General features: G+C 43.4%; 1 protein-coding gene across 1 annotated transcript in view; it reads right to left on the bottom strand.

The window, feature by feature from the left end:
* The window catches only part of EXD2 (exonuclease 3'-5' domain containing 2), a 630247-nt gene that overhangs the window by 232577 nt on the left and 380005 nt on the right, over positions 1 to 17665 (bottom strand). The window contains exon 6 of the mRNA XM_044073504.1: positions 15693 to 15799. Within this exon, the coding sequence (XP_043929439.1) occupies positions 15693 to 15799 (107 nt within the window). The remainder of the gene's footprint in view (positions 1 to 15692; positions 15800 to 17665) is intronic.

Raw genomic sequence — 17665 nt, 5'->3', positions numbered from 1 at the left:
GAGGGAAAGTACTTGTTTCTGAGGCTCTGCCCACTGATTTGGGGGCAGGTCTGGCCACCCATTTGGAGTTGGCAGCGTGTGGAAATGAAATCTGCATCCCTAGGACACTATATTTAAAACCCATTTGTCCTGGGTTATAAGTTGCCAGTTTCTTGAAGAGACAGTTTTCCCCCCAAAAGGGTGGCTAAGAGGTAAGTGCTTGGTAATTTCAAAGGGAAGTCATTGAGACCGTTTACCATAGGGTGGTGCCTTGTTGTTTCCAGATTTGGAAGTGGAAGCACCCCATTGCTTATTTCTGAAAGTCCCTTGGGACTGAAACCTGGTGCTTTTGGAATGTCTGGGTTTGGCTGGAGTGGCTCTGGAAGGAGCTGGAAATGACTAGTTCTTAGTAGGCCAGTTCATAGGTTCATACTAGGCTATCTGCCCTAGGGCATTTATAAGCCTAGCCAGAGTGTTTAGCTTTCGCCACCCATTTTAAATTAATTTTGCTATGCCCTTTTTCGAGGTTAGTATACTGTGCCTCTGTCTAACAGTGATACAGAAGTGATACCCGGGGTAAACCTATGATCTCTCATCCACTCATCAAGATTCCTCTTGAAGAGAGTCAATGAGGGACTCTGCCTAACCTGGACTGGGATTTTATTCCAGAATGAAGGGAGCCTCTGGGTTATGAAACTGTCCCTCCAGCATGTCCTATTAATTTCAGTGTTGAGGTTCAAGTCTCTCGAACGCGTAGCTCGATGGGATTTGGACTTTCTGAGGTGCAGCATGTCCATTAACTCCGGGTTGGACATGGCTTTATACATCAGGCACAGATAGCCTCTGAGCAGGCGGTATGCCACTGAGTAGAGCTGGAGTTTCTTTAACCGGGCAGCATATGGCATCTGTTTGAGCCCTTTGATCCTCTTGGTGAGGTACTTTTGGGGTCTTTCCAGTTGCTGCAGGTGTCTGGTAAGGTACATCCCAAAAGGGGCATTGTACTCAATTATGGGCCTGATGAGGGATGAGTAAAGAGGCACGATGACCTCCCCTGATCTAGATGTGAATCCCTTCATGATTAGGTGGGGCTGTATAAAATGTTCTAACCACTTTGGCCACATGGTTGTCAAATGAGAGATTGCTATCAAATTTGGGTCCCCAGGTCCCTAATTACTTCTTCTGTACTTAATGGATTACCATCTATGTGGTAATTTGTGGGCACTTTGTTTTTGCCAAAGGGGATGACTATACACTTTTTGGCGTTTAGCTTGAGGCCATGGCTCTGGCACCAGTTGTCTGTTTCTATGAGGCCCTTTTGGAGGATGCTTGCGTCGGCTGGAGAGTAGATTATGGCGCCTAGTTTGCAGTCATCTGCGAACTTTGTCAGCCACAGTCCTTCCATGTTGGCCTGTACCTCCGAGAAATATAAACCGAACAAGAGAGGTCCCAGGACTGAGCCTTGTGGGACGCCACTTGTAACTGGTTTGCAGTCTGACATGGCTCCAGCAATTCTAACCATGTGGGTTCTGTCCTTGAGCCAGTTTGCAACCCATCTAGTGACATAGGGGTTTATATTTAAGCTGGTGAGCTTATCTATAATGCCCGAGTGGGGTATTGTATCGAAGGCTTTTGCGAGGTCCAGGTAGGCTGTGTGGACCACCTTCCCCTCGTCAATGGCCTTGGTGACTGTTTCAAAGAAATCGACCAGGTTTCTGCCCTTAAAGCCGAACTGGGTAGGATCCAGTGTCTGTAGGTCCCCAATATCTTTATTTATGAGGTCCATGATGATCCTTTCCATAGCTTTGCAGACCAAGCTAGTCAGGCTTATGGGGCGATAGTTTCCAGGATCCATTGAGGCACCACCTTTGTGGAGAGGGACCACTGTTGCTGTACGCCACTCTTTGGGGTACATATCCTGTAGCAAGGCTGAGATTAAACAGTAGCTTTATGTTTGGGTTTAGCTCTTCTTGGAGTTCATGTAGGACGCAGCCCAGGACACAGTCTGGTCCCATTGATGCTGTGTTTGCTTTGGAGAGAGTGGCTCTTATCTGAGCATCTGAGATGTCAGGGAGGCAGCACTCTGCTGGGATAGATATTTGCCCTTTTGGTGGGGGGGGGGGGAGAAGTTTGCGCTGAACCTGTCAGCTAGGATGTTGGCAATGTCTGTGGGTTCAGTGTATTTTTTGTCATTTTGGACTAATTCTGAGCATATCTAGGAATTCCCACCCAGGTTCCTAACATAACTAAAGAAAGCCTTGTGATTATCCTTAGTGTCCTGTGCAATTTTTCTCTCGAAGTTGGCCTTAGACGATTTTATGAGTGCCCGTAGTTTTTTGCTAATACTGATCAGAGATGCCTTCCCTTTTTGGGATGTTGCTCTATCATGTAGTAGCTTCCGCCTTCTATTGTATAGTTTGTTTATGGCTGGGGTCCACCAGACAGGACGTCTGCCTTTGGAGGATTGGGTCTTGGTTTTATTTGGGATTGCATGATCCATGCATTCCTGAAGGTGTTCATAGAATGCATTTATAAAAGATTCTGCGGTCTGGGCCATATTTTCCACAGGCCCGGGGGCTTTGAAGGATTCCACCTTGGTTTTGAGGAGTGTGAAATTTGCTTTAGAGAAGTTTTTCACTGTGCTTTTCTGGGCAGGTGGTGGGGTCGGGATGTGAATATCCAGTGAGATTAGTTTATGGTCTGATCTTACCAGTAATGGATACACTTCTGGTCTGGAGCATAGAGTCCCCATGCTGGTGATGATCAGGTCCAGTATGTTTTCCCCTCTTGTGGGAGTGGTAACAAGTTGTTCCATAGCATTTGAGTTTATAAATTCTAGGAACCTTTGGGCTAGGGTGTTGGAGCTAGAGTAATGCTCCCAGTCTATGTTTGGGAAGTTGAAGTCGCCCAATATAATGGTGTTTGGAGAGACTTTCATATTTTCCAGTTTTCTCAGGAAGGCCGAGTGGGGTTCCTGGGTTTGGGAGGGTGGTCTGTAGCAGGCTATAAACTGGAAGGCAGTTTTACCCACTGTTAGTTGCACATGGATAGTCTCTGATGCTTTGTGCTGTGCCACCAACCTGGAGGTGTGGGTATCTGACGAATATTGATACTCCCCCTCCTTTTGTGGTTCGGTCCAAGTTTTGCGGCTGAAAAGCATGGTATGAGGTATAACCTGGTAGTGCTGGGGTGCTCTCGGGAGCCTTGAACCAGGTTTCTGTTACTGCACAGATATCGATGTTCTCCATGCTAAGGAGAGTTTCGAAAAGTGCATCTTGAGGTTTAGACTTCTGGCGTTGAGTAGCATTACTCAGTTTCTTATCCCTTGTGATACCTATGGAGGTGGGTTTGTCTTTTGAGCCTTCGCTAAAAAAGGCACTATGGGGGTAGCAAGAGCCTTTGCTAATATCCGAAAGTCCAGGGGTGACAGGTGCAAGCCGTCCCTAGTGAAGCATCGTGGCATGTCGAGCATGCCATCCCAGGCTGACAGGCATTGGATCCCCTTTGAATGACACCAATACTTAAGCCAATTGCTGAAATTGATCATCTTGTCTTCATAATGTGGCATCATTCTTGGTGAGAGTAAGATGCTACTCAAGGTTAGGGTCATACCGGCCTGGGCTACATGCTCAGAGAGCTCCTCTATGTCTCTTTTCATGTAGTCCAGGGAGGTACGTCTCAGGTCATTCACACCAGCATGGACAATGACACTTGCCTTGGAGTAACCTGAGTGCTTGTGTTATGTGGCGGATCCTAGCACCAGACAGGCAGCTCACCGTGACCTTCTCCTTGTTCAGCCTGGTGAGCGGGACGTCAGTGTGCCTGACGATAAAGTCACCTATTACAAGTGTACCAGGTGTGTTGTTTAGCCTTAAGGGCTGTGACTGTTCGGCACACTGGCTTTGTGAGCTATGTGTTGCACGTGTTTTGTTCTGGGGTAGCGGTTGCTTGGGTGTCTGCTTTGGAGGTCTCTCCTGCTTAAGCAGGTTTTTATTTAGAGCCTCAGAGTATGTTTTTCTGCGTTTATGTGTTTGGTTTGCTGTCGTGGTAGGTCTATGTGAGACTGGAATTGTAGTGAGTGCGGTTTCCTTCTCCTCCTGACTGGTTTCGCCAGTACTGAGTTGAGAGAGCTTAGCCTCCAGTTTGGCTATATGGTTGCATCTCTCACATGTTGGAATTTGTTGGGAGGAGGAGAGGGTTGTCAGTGCCTACTAAATCTAGAAGGTTGTACTTGTAAGAAATCTTTCACAGTTTTCATAGATTTAGCTTTACCTTCCATCTTTTTTAGAACTTCTTCAGCCTTATTGACAAACAGGCGGTCCTGCTGTAAAGGAGCATCCAAAAGTTTTGCTTTAACATGATTAGGCAGAGATTGCTCCTTAAGCCAAGCATGCCTTCTAAGCACAGACCCAGTAACAACAGCCCTGCAAGAGGCCTCTAAAGAATCAAAACCGCATTGCAAAGTATGTTTTCCAACTTGTTCAGCTGAAGGCAATAAATCCTGTAAATCTTTATTTTCCACCACACAGTCAAAAATCAACATCATTTTCTGTTTGAGCAGTCCCATGAGATGCTGATGTTTTAGCATATGGAATTGACAGTTTAAAGCTCTGATTGCCAAGGTTGCAGAAGTATAAACCTTTTTACCCCATCTATCCAGCACCCTGGAGTCTCTATCAGAAGGGGTAGGATTTTTAGTAGTAGAAGCCTTAATTCCCTTGGGTCCCTAAGAAATGGTTTCAGGGTCCGCAACAGGATTTTTGAAAAGGAATTTGTGGGACTCGGGAACCCTGTAGTACCAGTCTGGTTTACTAGGGGCTGGAGGCAAGGAATCAGGGGCCATACTGGATTCCGAAATCACATCAACAATGTCTAGTACAGGAGGTATAGCCAAAGGCCTATGCTGAGGAAGAAGGAAATCCCCAAGCCTCTTTTTGGATTCAGAGAAATCCTGACTTTCCCAGTGGAAATGCTCCCTTAAGATATGTAAAGTTTCCCCAAAAGAGAAATCCTCAGGCGGAGAAGCAGAGGGAATGGAATCCTCTGCATCAGAGTCCTCATAAGTAGTATGGACAAATCCAGATCATTAGAAGAGTCAGACGAAAAAGAGTCCAGTTCAGAAGATTCATAGTCAAATTCAATCCTAGGCCTCTTTGGGGGGGGGGGGGGGTTTGACTACCCCTGATTAGAGTAATTAAATCTTCAGCCATTTTTATCATTTGTTTTTTAGGAATAGGGGCCTGAGCATGTGGCCTGGTTGTCAGTTTTTTAGACATAGATCGAGATTTAGGTCTTAGTATTGAAGTTGGAGTCAGTTTAATATGCAAGTCTGTAGGCCTGAATACACCTTCCGAAGCCAGTGCCTGCTCAGTGGCTCCGGACCCAGCCAAGGTAGAGGCATCCGCGGGTTCCATATGTGAAGCATCTCGTGGCATACTGGACTCTGAATGGGTCTCAGTAGAGGCCTGCGACCCAGAAGTAGCAGGTATCAGGGGCTGCGAAAGCACCTTACTGAGAACTGGCGACTGGCTTAGAAGCGTAGTCGGCAGTTTTGGACCTAAACGGCCTGTCTCTGTCTTTTATTTTGCGTTTTTTTTCGGTATTCCGGTAGTCAGATGACTAACAGTCACTTCTGGATAATTAAACTGAGAGCCGAAATATTTAGAAGCAAAAATGTACTGACGATGTATAGTGCGCCGATTAAATAAAGCACAAAACTGACAGCAAGGTACGTCATGGTCAGGGCCTAGGCAAGGAATACAGCACAAATGAAAATCCTTATGAGATACTTGCTTCCCACAAGTAATACAATTATTAACTGCTACTGACATTGGTAAGGAACAAGAAAAAGTTTTCCCGAACAGGGTACTTAGCTTTTAGTTGAAGACTTCGGCTCTGAAACTCGAAAATGAAAATTTCAGGAGTCGGCCGACCGGCACTTGCGAACTGCTTCGGGCACTGCACGGCAAGAAAGACTGATGTAATGGTGTCGGCTGCATGCTTTATACCCCTGATGACCTGACGTCATGGAAGAAGGGGCAGCAACTGATGCAGGACCCAAGACTTTGTTAATCAGGCCGACTGAGGGCAACCTGCCAGCAGATTACCCAAATGTAATGACTGCAACAGTGAAACACAATGAACATCGGTGTTCAGATGATGACTTATGGGCCTTGTGCTTGTGACCTTTACCTCTGTCACTGGCCGGTGAAGAGGGGTTCGATTGAGGACGTTTCTTATCTGAAGAAGGAGGGGGCGAGACCTCAGTCGCAGAAATGGCCTCTGAGAAAGGCGAAGCAAGCAGGCCCTTTAAGTTGGTTACGACATACATTCAGCGTCTGCTGACTGAAACTAGCACAGATATCACACGGGGGTTTCGCCGACAAATGCGGAACCCCCAAACAGTAAACACATTCCTCATGGAGGTCACTTCAGCAGTTTACCACTGCATGAAGAGCAGTGTTTAAATCCCGTAGTTACCTTCTTTTCAGACCTTCCAAACACACTCTCGCACAGAAGGGACAGAGAGGGGAAAGAGGAAATGGAGGCAAAATGTAAATACCAACAATGGTAACAGGATACCATAAAGGTAAAAAGTTAGAGATACCAAGAAATTATCAACAATGGTAAGAGAAATACCTGTGGGTAGAGCAGTAACAATATAGAGCAACAAGAAAGTACAGTTGTGTACACTTGCCATAAATGTAGCTGTTCGAGAGTATTCACTGTTGCAGTCATCACATTTGGGTTATCTGCTTGCAGTAGTCCTCATTCGGCCTGATTAACAAAGTCTTGGGTCCTACTTCGGTTGCTCTCTCTTCTTCCATGATGTCAGGTCGTCAGGGGTACAAAACATGCAGCCGACGCCATTACATCAGTTTTTCTTGCCCCAGATGTTAGGTGTTCCCCTAATGGGAAGCAATTAAATATATAAATATACAAGGATACATCTCCAACAAAAAAGCAAATACACCAAAAAGCTTTTGAGCATAGTAAAGGAAAGTAGAGGTACAGCCAAAATAAGCCAGGGGGCTGGAGGGAGGGTAAACAGGACTGCAACAGTGAATACACTCGAACATCTACATTTATGCCAAGTGTACAGAACCGTACTATGTTCTTCGTGTTTTACTGCTGCAGTCATCACATTTGGGTAGATTCCCGAGGAATTTAGATAGCATTAGGACCAGCTATAAGGCCCTGCAAGACTGCAGTGGCAAAGCCAACTCTGGATTTAGAGAAAATTGGCAAATGATGCTTGGTGAAACTGTGTACAGAACTCCAGGTGGCAGCTTCTAGGATGTCACTGGTAAGGACACCTCTGAGAAAGGCTGTAGACGTAGATGCAGCCCTGGTTGAGTGGGGTCTGATGCCCTGTGGGATAAGTTTTCCATGGTGCTTATAGCAGAAATTAATGCAATAGCCTATCCATTTAGAAATAGTTTGCTTAGAAATAGCTTTCCCCTCTGCTCCTGCAGCAAATGCCACCAGCAGTTCCAGATTTCCTTTGAGGTTTAGTCCTGTCCAAGTAGGATCTAAGTTGTCTGCACATCTAAGGAGTGCAGTATCCGTTTCCCTTTGTTCTGTGGATTAGGAAAGGTTGGCAAATGAATTGACTGATTTAGAGCCACACTGGATACCATCTTGGGCATGAAGGATGGATTGGTTTCTGAGGGACATCCTGTCCGCATGAAAGATGATGAAAGGCTCCACTTCTATAAGGGCCTGTAAGTCAGATACCCTTCTTGATGAAGTGATTGCTAAAAGGAAAGCTGTTTTCCAAGAAATAAATTTTAAATCTGCAGTAGCAGCTGGCTCAAAAGGAGGAAGAGTGAGTTTCTCCAAGACAAAGTTAAGGTCCCAGGCTGGGGTTGGAGCTCTCTGGGTGGTCTTACATTTTTGGCCCCTCTGAGGAACTGCTTGAGCAGTGGATGAGAGAAGAGGGGAGGCCCTGTGTTATGAGATGAAATGGCTGAGGCATGAATGTTGGAGGAAAAAGACAGGCCCTTGTGAAGCATCTCAGTTAAGTATTGTACAATCTGAGGTAAATTAGGCGCTGCTGTGCTCATCCCTTGAGATTGGTTCCAGGCACAGAATCTTTTCCATTTTTCAGCATAGGATTTTCTAGTACTAGGCCTCCTTGCCTATAAAATGATATCAATCACTGGTTTACTGAGGGATGGTAAAGGAGAGATTAGGTAATTAGCCAGGCTGCTAGGTTCAATGTTGGAAGCTGAGGGTGCAGAATCTGGTTCTCTTGTTGAGACAACAGGGAAGGAGTCTGAGGCAGGTGCCATGAGGCCAACAGTGACACACTGCGCAAGAGGAGGTACCAGTGTTGGCATGGCCAGTCTGGTGCAATCAAATTCATCCTTGGTTTGTCCTGTTTGATCTTTAGTAGTACTTTGGAGAGCAGAGGAAAAGGGGGGAAGGCATAGACTGAGGTTTTTCCAGCTGAAGGACAGGGCATCCACTTTCCAAGCTTGTGGGGAGTCCTTGTGCAAAATTTGTCCAATTGGTAGTTCTGGGGGAGATAAATAGGGCTATATCTGGGCTCCCCCATTTGCTTGTCAACATGTTGAAAATCCTTTGTTCCAGTTTCCACTCATGGGTCCATGAGGTTTCTGCTTAGTCCGTCTGCCAGTGCATTTAATTTCCCTGGCAGGAATTGAGCTTGTAGATGCACTTGGTAGCTCAAAGCTGTTTTCCACAATGCCATGGCTAGTCTGCAGAGGGGATAAGAATGTGTGCCCCCCCTGCTTATGTACCACATAACAGTGGTGTTGGCCATCTTTATCATTAGTTGTCCTGGAAGAATGTGGTCCTTGAAGGCTGTTAGAGCATTCTGTACAGCTAACATTTCTTTCTGATTGATATGCAGGTGCATTTGATTTGGGTTCTATTTGCCCTGAATGCACTTCCCTGCCAGGTAAGCCCCCCATGCATAGTCTGATGCGTCTGTTAGGATTTGGGCAGCAGGGGTAGTGTGAATGGTAGTCCCTTGTTTTGGTGGCAGGCCTCTGCCCACCAAAGGAACTCTAGGCGTAGGCAAGGTATGATCGGGCTCATTGCTTCTAGATCCTGAGAATGTTGACACCACATGCTTTTTAGATACCATTGTAGTTTCCTCACATGCAGTCTTGCATATGGAATTAGAAGAATGCAGGAGGCCATGAACCCCAAGGCTTGCAGTATTTGTCTTGCAGATAGCAGGGTTTTTGTGACCACTTGTTTGAAGTAGGTTGTCAAATGAATTTGTTTCTCTGGCGTGAGGAAAGCCATCTGGGAAGTTGTATTCAAGCTTGCTCCCAGGAATATAATTCATTGACAGGGTACCAGGTGTGATTTATTTTCGTTTATGGTGTACCCCAGACAAGTTAGTACCCTTGGTACAAAGGCCAGATGATTCAAAAGTATGTCCTGGCTTTCTGCCTGAATTAGACAAGCGTCCAGGTATGGGTATATTTGAATATTTCTTTGCCTGCAGAATGCAATAACTGGAGCTAGGCACTTTGGCTTATCTGCTGTGCCCAGGGTATTCACAAAGGGCAGTGCAGAGTACTGATAGTCCGTGTAGCCTTTGAAGCATAGGTATCTTCTGCAAGATTCCCTGATTGAGATGTGCAGGTATGCTTCTTTTAAATCTAGTGTTGCCAACCAGGCATCTTTGCCTAGCATGGGAAGCAACTGGTGAAGAGTCAGCATCTTGAATTTTGAAATCACTAAAAAGGTGTTTAGAGTAGCAGGTCCAGGATAGGACGCCATGAACTGTCTTTTCTGGGTACCAGGAAAAGTCTCGAGTAGAAACCTTGCTCCTTTTCCTCTTCTGGTACCAACTGAATAACTTAACTGAATACTTAAGTACTTGCTTTTGTGTCTCTGCCCACTGATTTGGGGGTAGATATGGCCACCTGCTTGGTGTTGGCAACGCATGGAAGTGAAATCTGTATCCCTGGGACACTATATTTAAAACCCATTTGTCCTGGGTTATGTGTTCCCAGTTCTTTGCATGAAGAGCAATCTTTCCCCCTAAGGGGCGGCCAGTTGAGAAGTGCTTGGAAGTTTTAAAAATAAGTCATTGAGAGAGTTTACCATAGGAGTGAGTTTTATTGCTCCCAGATTTGGAAGTGGAGGCCCCCCCACTGCTTAGTCCTGTGCGTACCCACGGACTGTAGCCTGGGAGCTCTGCTGGATCTGGGTTTGGACTGAGAAGGTCTGGAAGAGGCAGGAAAGGAGCAATTCTTGGAAGGCCAATGTCTACTAAATCTTGGAGGTTCTACTTGTAAAAAATCTTTAATAATTTGCATAGATTTAGCTTTTTCTTCCATCTTTTTAAGAACTTATTCTGCCTTGTTGCCAAACAGGCAGTCCTGGTTTAGGGGAGCATCCAGGAATTTTGCTTTAGCATGATCCAGTAGGGATTGCTCCTTAAGCCAAGCATGCCTTCTAAGTACAGACCCAGTTACAGCAGCCCTGCAAGATGCCTCAAGAGAATCAAAACCACATTGCAAAATATGTTTTCCAACTTGTTCAGCTGAATGCAATAAATCCTGTAAATCCTTATTTTCAGCACAATCAGGAATCAACATAATTTTCTGTTTAAGCAATCCAATAATATGCTGCTGATACTTTAACATATGAAACTGACAGTTTAAGGCCCTAATGGCCAAAGTTGCAGAAGTGTATATCTTCTTACCCCCATCTATCCAGCACCCCCTGGAGTCTCTATCAGAGGGGGTAGGATTTTTGGCAGTAGTAGCTTTAATGCCCTTGGGCCCCTGTGAAATGGTCTCAGGATCAGCAATAGGATATTTAAAAAGGAACTTGAGAGTCAGGGACCCTGTAATATCGATCAGGTTTCCTGGGAGCAGAAGGTAAAGATTCAGGGGCCAAAACAGATTCTGCAAATGCATCAACAATGTCTAGTACAGGAGGTATGGCTAAAGGCCTGTGTTGGGGCAGGAGTAAGAAATCCCTAAGCCTCTTTTTAGAATCAGAGAAATCCTGACTTTCCCAACGAAAATGCTCCCCGAGAGTATGTAAGGTTTCACCAAAAGAACTCCTCTGGGGAGGAAGCAGAGGGAAGGGAGTCCTCAGCATCAGAATCCTCATAGGTAGAAAGGGTAAATCCTGGTCATCAGAAGAAACTGAAAATTCAGAATCCTGGTCAGAAGCATCATACACAAACTCAGTCCTAGGTCTCTTAGTTGGGGAAGGCTGGCTTACCTAAAGTAATAAGGTCTTCAGCCATTCTTATCATTTGTTTTTTAAGCATAGAGGCCTGACCATGTGGTCTGGGCATCAGTTTTCTAGGCATGGTTCGAAATTTAGGCCTTGAAGAAGATGGTGTTGGTTTAATACGCAAGTCAGTAGGCCTGAATACACCCTCAGAAGCCGGTGCCTGCACAGCGGCTCCGGACCCATCCAAAGTAGACACATCTGCAGGTTTTACAGTTGAAGCATTTCGTGGCATACCGGACTCTGAATGGGTCTCGGTAGAGGCCTGCGAATCAGAAGTAGTGGGTATCATGGGCTGCGAAAGTGCCTCACTGAGTACCGGTGAAATGGCAACCGGCTTAGAAGCGTCGGTGGCAGCTTTGGACCTAGGCGGCCTGCGTCTTAATCTTTGCATTTTTTCGGAATGTCGGTAGTCTGATGGCTGACCGAAGACGTATCAGGATAATTGAACAGAGCACCAAAATATTTAGAAGCATAAATATACAGATGACAGATAAGTTTGTTGTTTAAATAAGGCACAAAACCGACAGCGAGGTACGTTGTGGTCAGGATCTAGGCAAGGAATACAGTACGAATGAAAATCTTTATGAGGTATTTGCTTTCCACAAGTAATGCAATTATTTACTTTTACTGACATTGGTTAAGAGCAAGAAAAGGTTTACCCAACAGGGTACTTAGCTTTTAGTTGGACTTCGGTTCTGAAACTAGAAAACGAAAATTTCAGGAGTCGGCCGACTGGCACTTGCGAACTGCTTCTGCTTTGGGCACCGCACGGCAAGAAAGACTGATGTAATGGCGTCGGCTGCATGTTTTATACCCATGACGACCTGACGTCACGGAAGAAGAGACAGCAACTGACGCAGTACCCACGACTTTGTTAATCAGGCTGAATGAGGGCTACTGCAAGCAGATAACCCAAATGTGATGACTGCAGTGAAACACGAAGAGCATCAAGTTATAAAGAAAAAACATTTTCAAGCTATTAAATATTTATGAAAAAAGCACTTAGCTGGAGAGCTTGGTGAAACGCTGCTATACGGCTGTGCAGCAAATGAGATTGGAAGTAACTGAGCAAGGGGCATTGTGGGTAGCAGCTTAACTTGAGAGTTTTTGGTGCACACAAGCTTGGTATAAGGCCGACTTGGTTCCGAGGGCTCGGAACCGAACCCATCAGTGATGAATAGGAAGAAGATTAACAACTTCAGATCTATCATTATGGGTGACTAATACAGACTGGACAACTTGAAATTCACATAACCCTAGCAATCACATCAACCTCTATGGCTTCACACAACTCATTCAAGCTCCTACAAGGATAGATAAACTCCAACCATCAATTTATACTGGACACTAACCAACAAATCTCAGAATTATCAGATTAGTGGCTGTTTACCTGACAGCCTTAGTGACCATATGCCAACCTATCTATTGAGAAAAAATATAAGTATCGTCAAGCTCACCATCTTCCATCAAATCCAAGGTAAAAAAAGTTGAACCCCCAAGACCTAAATCAATACCCTAAAAAAATTTAACTGGCCTCTACTAAAAAAAACTGCCCCTTGATGCTGCAGATTATTTCAATACCTTCCTTGAAAATCTAAACAAATTGGACCCCCCAGGTCAATTCATATTAAAGCCACATACACACCATGGCTAACTAATGACACCAGAATGCTCCTTAGGAAAAGGGACAAAGCTTGGTAAACATGTCTCACCTGTAAAAACCAAATCAACTGCATTGCATTCCAGCAAATTAGAAACAAGGCTAAACACCAAATCAACCTAGATAGAACTTCTACTATAACCTGTAACAAACAGCAGAACCTCCAAAATTTTTGGAATACCATAAATGCACTTCTCTACCCAGGACATTCCACTTCCCCTTCCTCCAACTTACCACACTCACCTACCACCGTTGCAGAAGAATTCAATAAATACTTCACTGAAAGTGTACTAGCTGTAATTAAAAGTAATTACAAAGAACCATCACTAGCCTTTAAACCTCTCAGTATTAACTCCAACTCCTCCTCCTTTCAGCCTGTTCCCACAGCTACCATTAAGAAACTACTGAAAAAGCCTAAACTCTCTTCAACAGCAGCTGGCAAGTTACCAGTCGAATATTTAAAACTAGCAGCTGAAGACCTATCTTACCCAGTTGTCTATCCTTAATAATAGATGCATAGCAGAACATGTCCCAGTAATATGGAAAATCGCATACATTATCCCCTTACACAAAGGTGGAAATTCCACAGAGCTGACCAACTACAAACCGATCTTTATTTTCTCTCCACTATCTAAACTCCTTGAAAGATGTATCCACTCCCAACTGATTCATTATCTTACATTCAACATATCAGCAACATGTCAACATGGTTTCAGGCCCCATCACAGTACCACAACTACACTCCTCAGTTTCACCAATACCATCAACCAAGCTAGAAACAATAGTAAAACAGTCTCTGCTGCCTTTCTAGACATGTCCAAGGCCTTTGACATGGTCTCCCACCCCAAACTATTAAATACACTCTCCACGTTGAATCTCAGCCCCTCTGCACGTCAATGGTTCCGAAGCTATCTGCAGGACTATCAACAATCTGCAAAATGGCTTATGTCCATCCCTCTCTTCTTGTCACACTAGGAGTACCTTGAAGCTCAGTTCTTGGGCTGCTACTCTTCAATATTATTTTTACAAACAACATCCATAGTGCTTACCCCACTGGCTTCAACTATCCAACATGCAAATGACACACAAATTATATGTTCCACTAATAACCTGCAACACCTCATTGACATAACCCGAAAATCATTCTCAGATAATGAGCTATGGCTCTCTAACCATCAGCTGATACTCAACCCCAATAAAACACAACTCATGATCTTCCAACCCACAAGATCCTCTCCCCCCAGCTCCTTCTACATTACAGCTAGGAATAATACTAAATTAATGCCGATTTACAAACAAAGCTACTAGGTGTAATAGATAACCTAAGATTTGACCTACATATAGCACAAACAATTAACTTCACAAAAAATGAGTACTCTTTACAGAAATAAAAATTACTCAACACCTCTAGAGTTGCCATTGACAGCACCCATCTTCTATCAACACTTCTGTATGCTTCTCCAATCTCACCAACCTTAAAGACAGAATTAAACCTGAAACATGCTACAATAAAATGTCTAAATTTGCAACTGACTGCCCACATATACCCACCACTGTCACTCCTTAAAAAACTCTCCTGGTTAGAACTCCCACAACTTCTACCCTATAACAAATTAACCTTGGGGCACAAGCTAGTATATCAACCTGAAAAAACCCTGCCCTTCTAAATATTCTCCAGCCCCATCCCACAAATAGAAGTCTTCGCTCAACAAATAAATCTCTACTACAAGTGTCCAAATCCACTGATACAGCAGGGGACTCACTATTTTCTCATCATGTAGCAACAAGGTGGAATTCACTACCTCACAGCATCAGAACCAACAAATATAAACTAATTCAAAAAGATTCTTAAAAATTATTTTAAGGACACCGGGCACTGTTCCTGTACTACTCCAGGCTAACTAGTTTTACTAGCTTCTGGTCATACTTTTTCTTCTTCCCTAACCACCTCATATTCTATATGCCCTCTTTCATGTCTAGATAACCTCTAACCTCATCTTTTTCTATCCACGTTCCCCCCTACAATCCTTTCCTCAGCTTACTTTGAGAAACTATGTCTACAGTACAATACAGAATTATATCAGATAATTGTATAATACAAATGTCAGCTAATAGCATAGAATGTAACCGATGGTGTACTGTATGTCTTGTATACATATTTTTTTGTATAATTTCTTGTACACGTTTTTGTATAATCATTGTATGTGGAGCTTTTCTCCCCAGGCCTCCACTGAAAATGGGTCTTATCCCAGTCGGATTTTCCCAGTAAACAAATGTAAAATAAATATATAAAAATTTAACCCATGAAACTTGTCTACTTGTATTAACTGCCAACTAGTTTCCCAGGCCTCATGTTTATTATATATATTTTTTTTAATTTTCCTCTCTAAACTCTAATGGGTGATGACTTTAAATGCCAACCAGGGAGTTATGAAAGAGCATAAATTTATACCATTTAATTTTAAGATGATGATCCCTTCTATAAACACGTTTGCAAAACGGGTCAGTGGAGTTACACGTACACAGCTTTTAAGTGCGTTTCAACATTCCACCACCGTTCTGTGGGTGCCACTACTTCTGTTACATTGTGTGAGTAGAGCTTAAACTTCAAGTACCTTTCTTACATTTGAAAGGTGCTTTGTCTTTTTTCATATTTGGAGCATAAGCACAATAAAGAGGTTAAGAGAAAATGAGCAGTTATTATACTGCCCACTCAGTTACTCATGAAGAGTGTTGCAAGTCTTTGTCATCTGTAATGCTGAGCAATAGATAAAATCTAGACAAGTTATAAATCAGAAAAGGTTTAACACACCATTACCTCCAATGCCTTTGTCCAGATACCACTGAGCCTTTTTACGATCACAGGTACATAAAGGCTGTCCATCTGGAGCATAAAGAAAACAGTTGTCATATAGGGGTGATTTCCTACAAAAATGAAATAAAACATTAATTTAGGACACAGCAAAAAATGGCTACATTTAGCAAATTCAATTTTGCGGCAGAAAGCCACAAAATAAACATCTCTTAAAACAAAGCAGTAGAGCAAGACTTTAAATGTATAAACTTATGAAAATACTATGCAGACTTGTTATACTTCTCCTGGACATCTACAGAAATGTGTTGCTGACATTCTAGGAGGTAAAGCAGGACTTCTGAGAAAATTCAAGTCTACACACACTTAATATATGCATTGTGGTTGCTGATTAACTTAAGAACCAAGATGCATTTTCTTGCTAACTGACCGGATTTCTATGGAGATTTTCTAGCTTTGTAAAGTTTTTATTATGAGACTCTCATATCTTTCCTTATATCTTGGTGATATACCCCTAGGTACAACATCGGTCTGCATCCATGCACTTTACCAGATGTTACTCTGGTAGGGACTCCATTAAAATCTATGGACAAATCCTCACACTAGCCCTTCACTAATGGAGGCGAAAAAGTTCACACAGCCCTCACTAATATAAACATGTAGAAATAATTATCAGGAATTCAAAATAAATCTTTTCACTGGAGTAGCTGAAAAAACAAAAGTGCATCTCAATGGAAAATCTTCAGTAAGGTGCACAAAACTTCCACAGACTCACTACTGAACAGGTATTCTACAAATGACACTTAAAAAGATTTCTTCCTTCCTTTCATCAAAACAGTCCTTTCCTCAGTCTTATTCACTACCAAACAAAACATTGCCCGCTCCTCTGAGATGTAGCAATTGTACGTACTATCATGGGCGAGAGGGGATTTCTGTCAAAACACAGAGCTAATCAGAGGAGGGGCACTAAGCAAAAAAAATCTGTGACATATAACATTAACTATCCTGTCTTTTGCTTATTTTTACTAGTTATTGCTTATTCTAAGACATTTATAGCAATTGTCTGCTGCATATGTTTTACTGTATTTTAGAGCTATAAACTAATCTGCATTTGTGTACTAAAATTATCTGCCTCACAGGGCCTGATAAATAAGGTTTTTACTGTCACACTAAGTATTATCTAGCTAGTTTCACTGTGTGTAAGGTATTAACTGGAAATTTTCTCCATTTGTTAAACATCTGTTTGTTGTTCTGATTTCCTGCCACGCAGTGTATCATACAACTAATTTAGTTTCCCACCCTCCCTTCATATTGGTGTCTTGTTCTTATACTTCGTGGCTTTGCAGTTGCCCGCCCCTACTGTAAGTTTGATCTGGGACACTCCTCCCAGTCTAGTGTCATTAGGTCATTCTACCTTATACAGAGAGAACATTTGAGAAGGCCAACCCACTTAGTTTCCTAACCTTGAATTATCTTCTGCTCCTCCTTTCTCCCTTTCCACTTTACGAAAAAAAAAATTCTAAGCTTGTTCCTGTCTTTCCTGTAACTAGTCTAGTACAGATACAGATTTACTGTATCCAGGACCGTTTGTAAGCTTCTGAGGCCCCCAAGCCTTCCTGTGTTGGCGTGAAGCCTTCTAGGTTATCAGTGGGACTGGTAAGCACTAGGTAGTCTATCAACCACAAGAGGAGTGGTTTTTGGCCCAGAAATTGTAGTTTATTGGCCTTTTGGGCAGTTTTTCCATCTCTTTCAACTTTCTGGTTTAAAAGCCCACATTTGCGCTTTTTCCGCCTTTCCTGTAACTAGTCTAGTCCAGATACAGATTTGCTGTAGCCAGGACGGTTTAAGCTCCTGAGTGGTGCTTAAGTCTACTTTTCAATTTTTCCCTTAGATCTGCCAGTTCTCTCCTTTCCTGTACTTTTACTAGCTTATTAGTCTAGCACTTTACCAGACTTCTGGCAGCAATTATTGCAGCACAC

This window comes from Protopterus annectens, chromosome 6.part0, assembly GCF_019279795.1.
Source record: "Protopterus annectens isolate FY-2018-M chromosome 6.part0, PAN1.0, whole genome shotgun sequence".
Taxonomy (NCBI): domain Eukaryota; kingdom Metazoa; phylum Chordata; order Ceratodontiformes; family Protopteridae; genus Protopterus; species Protopterus annectens.
The sequence above is the reverse complement of the archived record's forward strand: the minus strand, read 5'-3'. Positions and strand labels throughout refer to the sequence as shown.